Source organism: Aethalodelphis obliquidens, unplaced genomic scaffold, assembly GCF_003676395.1.
Source record: "Aethalodelphis obliquidens isolate GAN/ISIS:26980383/991018 unplaced genomic scaffold, ASM367639v1 scaffold4, whole genome shotgun sequence".
NCBI classification, from domain to species: Eukaryota; Metazoa; Chordata; class Mammalia; order Artiodactyla; family Delphinidae; genus Aethalodelphis; species Aethalodelphis obliquidens.
In genome coordinates, this window is record NW_020837948.1 from 4476055 (window position 1) to 4483301 (window position 7247).

Consider the following 7247-nt stretch of genomic DNA (forward strand, 5'->3'; position numbering starts at 1 on the left):
GCTGGGACTGGGCCCTGGGCTCTGCTTGGCCCTGCTCTACACCTCCATTTCCCCACCCACACCTACCTGTCTATTCCTTCCCCCAGTGCCCTGTGCTCACTGGTGCTGCACCATCACACCTTAATGACCCCTTATCCAGAACATCTGGCCAACATGCAGCTGTGCCGCCTGCACCCGTCCTGGCACATCAGTGGAGAAGGGTGCAGGTACCGAGAGCCAATAAGTCAAGGCGACTCATCACCCACAACAGCGTCAACCTGGGAACTGCTGGGGAATATTCCCAAGCTACTGTTAACTAGTCAGACAAATGCTTCAACACGGGCCACCCTGAAATACCATGGCCAACGCCACCCTGTTGCCAGCTTGACATCCTAAGTAGGTCCCATTTTTAGGGAAACCAGAAAGAACAAAAAGGTGGCATCTTGAAACCCAGGGCTCTGAGATGCTTGATACCAGGGCTTTGGTCATCTTCCAAGAAGCAATTATGTGAGGCCTGGCTCTGTGTTTAATTAAGTAATTAATTGCTTATTTTAGTAAATAATATACACACATGGGAAAAGTCAAAGAGTACTGAAGGTATTCTTTTTTTTTTTTTAACTTGGGTTCCAGGTAAGGATGTGTGGTATATTATTTGCATAATCTCTTTTTGTCCACAGCAGCAAGAATTCTAGCTGGGGGTTTGTTTGTTCACTAAACCTGGGAGGTGGGTCCTCTTAGCTCACTCAACTCTTGCCTTTGTGGCTGGGCTTGGTCAAGTGGGGAACCAATTGTCATGGCCCTGCCCTTGACAGGCTCGCAGGGAGCTACTGGTCTCTCCCCACCTCTGCCCTGATCTACAATTTCCCTGATCCATACTAGAGTTGATAACTGTGTTAGGACACAGTCAGGGTCACAAGTTGGGATATTTATTTCCAGGTACATCTCAAGGAAAGAACGTTTTCCCTTCCTTCAGTTAGAGGAGACATCTGCTCAAAAGCAAGTCACAAGCAATACATTTAAAAATCCCTAACATGGGGAAGGCTTCAAGATCATGGCTTAGCATCTCTTAATCCTCTCATTACACAGATGAGAAGAAGGTCCGTTCCTCACAAGTGGCTCAGGGAGTTATGCACGGCACATCTTCCTGTCTATAGGAGAGAGCCAGCTTTGAGATCTTTTGATGGTTGGTGCGAAAATAGATTAGCTTTCCCCAGAATTCTGTTGGAACACGCAGACCGCAGGGCAGTTGGGGTGAATGCCATCTACCTCCGTGCTGTGTTGACAGAGGCACCAGCAAGGCCTCCTGTAACCACAGGTGTCCACACCCACCGTGTCTCACTTCCGTTTGAGGAAGGCTGAGATTTGCAAATAACAGCAGATGGCATTTACTGAGCACTTACTATGCGCCAGGTACCTAATTTAGCCTCTTCTGTGCATTATTTCATTCAATCCTCATAACAATCACATAAGGTAGTCCTACTGTTATTCCCACTTTACAGATGAGGCAATTGAGGATTCCAAAGGTGAAGCCACCTGCCCAGGTAAGTGGCAGAGCCAGCCCTTGAATCAGGGAGTCTGAGCCTGTGTTCTTAATATGCTATGCTGTCTTATTATGCGCCTATTTCTAGGCGCTCTAAGTCTTTTGGATTGCAGAGCAGGAAGCGGGTATAAGCTCACCAATGGGCCTTCTTTCCCAGAGTCAGAGGCTGATGGCTTCTCCACTGAATATTTGTGTTTGTATCACTTAGTGAGGATTAGGAAGCACGCACGCACACACACACACACACACACACACACACACACACACCATGTTTCATGTTTCTTGCAATCCCAAGTCAGCCCTGAAAAATGTATCCAAGTATTGTCAGGAGCCTTAAAAATGAAAAACAAAATTGGCCAGCCTACAAAAAACACCACTCCCAAGCACACAGTCCCCTGACATGTCTGCACACGCATCTTCATGGCTCCAGAAGGCTAGCCCACGCCCAGAGGCGACTGCAGTCCGTGCACATCGAGGGCAGCCTCCCCAGTGGCTGGCGGTCTCAGGTAGTTCCAGATACTCACGTGGATTTGCCGCAGATCTTTCTCTGGTACCACTGCTTGCAGTTGGTGAAGTACTTCTTGTTGGTGCCAATGACCTTCTGCACAGCGCACACGTTGGGGCTGAAAACAAAAGCTGCTGTGTTAGCAAGATGGTCAGCATGTCCACCCACCTCCACATCCTTCCCACCATGTGGGCCCTCCTGGGTCACCAGAATGTTCTAGATATGGAGAAGATACAGTCATTTCGGTCTTGGTTCCAGGGGCTGACTTGGGGGTACATTCTGGCCCTCATGACCTAGATTTCCAGCATCCCCCTGAAAATATCCCCCCCCACGATTTAAAAATTGTCAAAGTATATCTCATACAGTGACGTAATTTCAGTTAAGCATTCTTCTTTGACACAGACATTTGGTAAGTGTAACTACAAACATCTTAAAAATTTTAGACTCCGTGTTATAGATGGAGAATATCAGCTAAGTAAAAGTGGTGTGCTTGCTAAGAACAGCAGCTTAGAGAGGCCCCCCAGCCTTCCTCTGCACCTCTCCTCCACACGGAGCCCAAACTTTCACAGGCTTTAACCTGGCCTCCCTGTGGGCATTGCTGGTCCCGTGGTCATGAGGTCTGGGCCCCAGCACCTCCCAGGCAGCTCCACACACAGACATCCTCTGCGTCCCTAGGCAGTTGCCTGGCTCCCAAACATGGCCTATCTGAAGCGTCCACCCTGGAAACTAGGGGGCATGGCCAGCTGCTGTCTGGACCTTGGAAGGAGATGCTCACTCACTGAACTCAGTCGTTTATTACTTAGGCCCCGGCTTGCATCCCACTCCCCGCAGAAAGCCCTCTTCCAGTGCCCCAGGTGACACACTTCTGTCCACCTCTGACCAGTGATACAGCCCTTGTTTGACGCTGGCTACCAAACAGAACCCAAAACTGATCAGGGCGTGTATGTCTTCTCTTCAATTACCCTCCAAAGAACCCCGAGGGAAGGTGTGCTGCCTTGTTCTTTCTTTCATGTTCTAGATACGGCTGAGCACCAGATCAGGTGCAGCGGGGCCTGGAATGACCTGCTCCCAGGAGCACCCAGCTCAGAAGCATCCTGAGCGACCCTGCGCAAACACCCAGGTTCTGCTGAGAAGTCTGCTTTCCCAGAGACGTGGGCTTTTGTCTTTGCGTATTTTACCCGGTGTACCAAGTTCTGACCCAAACCATGCTCAGGCCATGTGGTGGCAGGACAGTTACTGGGAGCCCCTGGGGAAGGAGGCAGCTGTGGCTGTGTGGTGACAAGTGGAGGCAGTCTTCCTGAGCCGGAGGCAGGCAGTTCACCTGGCTGAATCACAAGCCAGAGAAAAGCAAAGCGGAGAGACTGCGGGCTTTCACAAAACCTCTATGCCCAGAGAACCTCAGGTGTCAGTTCTAAATATCATTTCCTCTGATACCTTACAAATATAATCAATTGGCCTCATTTGAGATGCATGGTGTTTTTCGGGAAGACACTGATACCGCAGTGAGGGCAGCACCTGCCGTCCCCATCACACGGCTACAGGAACTTGGTCAATTCTCAAATACTCAGAGTCAGGTTATTGGGTGGGAGGGCACACTGACCCTTTACCTCTCTGCCCTGTCTCTTCTACCACCTGGATGTCACCTCTTGTCCAGTTCATGGTTCAGCAGGCAAAGGTGAGTGGGCCAAGGAAGCCCAGTAAACATTAGTGAGTTACTGTTAAGAACCTGAGGGTGAGAGAAGCTGAGGCTAGAGAGGAAACCGCAGGCCAGCAGGGAGAACAGCCCTTATCCCCTTGCTCCTGGCTGGGTCTGACCAAATGCCCACAGCCTCCAGAGGATTTTTACAGAAGCCAACTTGCTTCTCAGTTTGCTGCTCGGCCTTCATAGGTTACAGCAGTCCCAGATAACCCTGAGAGAGCCCCCGCTGGCCACACTCCAGCCATAGGTGCTGTTTATTGCTGGACAATTTCAGAAGTTCTTCTATCTGACCAAGCAGGAAACAATTACTGTTGATGAATTCCCTGCAACTTTCCGTAGGCGTTTGGCAAAATCTTCAGTGTCTCTTGTGGATGTGGCTCCAACATTCCTCTGAGGAGCGAGTTTCCACTGCTGCTGCCCTTTGAGACAGGAGCGGAGGCTGGGGGTCTCTGTGACGTACTCCCTCTCACATCGGGGTGGGAGGGGTGGGCTGTATACACAGGAAATTTATGCTGAAGTTTAATCAAAATGAGCACCCCATTTCTGGGCCTTCTACCTCAAGCACAACAGCTCTGCTGTTCAACTTGGATTTGAAAATCAACTGCTTCAGAAAATTCAGTCCAGTTTTGGTTGTTGATATTTGGAAGTGTGACTGCATTTTTACTTCTCTTTCAGTACTGTTTTTCCTTCCCTATAGCAACACAGATAACAGCCAGGAGTCAAGAGACCACATCGTAGTCCCTAGTTTCCCAACATATTTCTGTGTTTGGACTAAGTCACTCCACCTCACTAAGCCACAGTTTCTCCATCTGTAAAATGGGAACGCACACTACAGAGCTCACTGTGTTGTGGTAAAGATGAAAGCAAAAGTGGTGACGGTGATAAAGGGTGAGCAGGGCCTGCTTATTATTTCTTCCTTCACGCCATGTGAAGCACACATACATTTCCGTTAAAAAAGAGCTTACCTTTCCCTTCCCACCAGATCTCACTTTAAAAGATGGCGGGAGTTTGAACAAGGTTATCCATTTTGCACGGGGTGCCACCCACAAGGGCAAAGTCAGGCAGCCCTGTGAGGTTTTCAGGGACACTTAGATCAGAGTAAACGCAACTGTGTCTGCAACTGTTTGTCACAGTTCACCTGCCTGCGTGTCCAGACGTTATTGGGGGAGGGTGCACACCAGGGACTGCTTAGACCATCCCGTCCATCACAGATCACTATAGGCCTTTCCAACTGCACTGCAAGCAGCTAATCGAGAGGATTAGCCTGCAGGGGTGGGGGGAGGGCGGGGAGGGAGGAAATTGATCTAATGTCTGAACTTTAAAATAAAGAGCATTTGCATTTAAAAAAGAAAAAGAAAACCTATTTTCCAGCTGCTCTGTGGCTTTTCTGGGCTTTGACAGGAAGGAGGCCTGCCGCAGAGGTGGCTCCTGCTGGAACCCTGTCAACACCATTGGGGAAGCTTCACTGCGGAGCGCACAGAGCCACCATTCCGGGTAACAGTGCTGCAGGGCACGCTATTGGGGCTTCTTCTTGACTTAGTGCCTAAGAAGATACAGCAGGAACAGAAACCTCCCAGGAGGACTGCAGCGCCCAAACAGGACATGCTCCATTGGTAAGAAAGGCAGAGGGACAATGGTGAGCTGGGCAGAGACAATGACAATGCCAGGTGCTCACATTCTGACTTTATGCCTCGTCTCCCCCTCGTCTTTCTGCCCTGTCCCCTCACCCTTCTGTACCCGGCCTAAGTCAAAGGGGCATCTTTCACTTCCCGAAAGCCCCCTGGACATCCCCTGTGCTCTCCTCTCTCTTGCAGGGTGCTGAGGCTGCAGCATGGCCTGGATGGCTTTCACTCTGCAGAGGGGTCAGACTCACTCTCATCAGTCCGCTCCCCACAGCCCTGGGCACCTGAACGGCCAAGTAAGGCCACAAGGCCACACACAGGCAGAGGGTACAAGGATGACTGCTCCCAAGGAGGGGGCGCTTTGAAGGGCGGGGAGCCAAGGCTTTGTAAAGCCCTATGGAGACAATACTGATCACTTCCAACGGTGAGTTTTGATCTGAGTACAGATCTGCCCAGTCACTTGGTGGTCTGGGAACCACCTGGGAGCAAATGCCAGACCCAATGGCATTCGGGCTGTGACACGACTGTCCACATACAGTTCTACCTAGTTGTGAAAAAGGAGGCGGTGCACCCAGGTGGGCTGTAAGCTGCAGCACAGCCTGGCTATGTGTGAAGCGGGAGGGCCTAGTTTGGGATGTAGAAACACTGCCCACCCCTGCCTGCGTCTGGGCCAGGGTCTTTACCAGGTCAGACCTTTTGCCTGGGTTTGCCCCCTAAAACCAACACATCTTCAGTGTCTCAAAGGAATATCTGCAATGATAACGTCCCAAATTTACAAACCCAGCCAGTGTTTTAAGAGCGATTCCAATCCCAGCTCCAGTACGTACTGAAGGTCCGTGGGGAAGTGGTGTGTCCCCTCCAGACTGTTTCCCCATCTGTACAATGTGTGCGAGGCTCAGCGCACTCTCCTGCTCTTCATCTGCCCGGGAGCAGATGCCGCGCTGCCCTTGCTGCGCCTGGAGAGCACTGTCTGGTGCCAGGTCGCGGGTATAGGCCTGGACAGGTGAACAGGAGCCTGGGGGCCTCGGTTGCTGCCAGCTTGTGTGGCCCCAGCGACACAGCTGAAGGTGCTGGACAAGGACCTGGCTGGACTGGAATCTGTGCCCTGCTGGGTGGGCTCCCTCTCTGCCCTGGCCACCTTCCCACGGTGATTCGGGGCAGAGAGCTGCCAAGCGCTCTCCGCTGGGAGAAGCTCAAAGCCCCGGGGTCCCTCTCACGCTCTTGGCCTGAGTTGGGGTGACGGGTCAGCTCTCCCATCCGCTTCCTCTACACAGTGCCTCCTGCTGACTTTCCTCCATCGTCCCCGCCTCCCTCCCTCCACCTCCTGCAGGGCTGGTCCCTCCGAGCGTCCCACACAGCCTGCTTTAGGCTCGGGCTTTGTCTCCGGCGCCCCCAGCCCGCTCCGACGGCCCCGACGCCCAGTCCCTCCGCCCCCCATGGGGGCGCCCTCTTACCCGTGCTGCCGACCCCGGAGGCGGCTGTGTTGCAGCACCAGCTGGTAGGGAGATTTGGCGGGGCTCGCTGGCGTGGCGGCGGGGCCCAGGGCCAGTGCCAGGGCGAGGGGCAGTAGCTGCCCGAGGAGCGCCATGGAGCGAGAGGCGGCGCGGAGCGGGCGGTCGAGCGGTGCGGGAGTGCGAGTGCCGTCGCCGCCGGCAGGTTAAGTAAGCGGAGCGCAGGGAGCCGCCCGAGGGGCGGGGAGCGGGCGGAGGGCGGGCTGCGGACGCCCCGCGCCCCGCCCACTCCCCCTCCGCGGCCCAAGATCGTTCACAACTAGCCCCTCTCTCCCGTGCTCCCCAGCGTCCACCAACGGGCCTACGGGGCCTCACTCCTTCACTCCCTCCTCGAGGTTTGCAGGGTCCTGAGTCCGAACGTGCCTCAGCGGTCTCAGGCCATGCTGATTCC

General features: G+C 53.2%; 1 protein-coding gene across 1 annotated transcript in view; it reads right to left on the reverse strand.

The window, feature by feature from the left end:
- TGFBI (transforming growth factor beta induced) overlaps window positions 1-6981 on the reverse strand; it is a 32459-nt gene extending 25478 nt beyond the window's left edge. Inside the window, exons 1-2 of the mRNA XM_027096833.1 lie at window positions 6800-6981; window positions 2044-2142 (exon numbers count right to left, since the gene is read on the reverse strand). Of these exons, the coding sequence (XP_026952634.1) occupies window positions 2044-2142; window positions 6800-6933 (233 nt within the window). The 5' untranslated portion in view covers window positions 6934-6981. The remainder of the gene's footprint in view (window positions 1-2043; window positions 2143-6799) is intronic.
- Window positions 6982-7247: the final 266 nt, after the last annotated feature.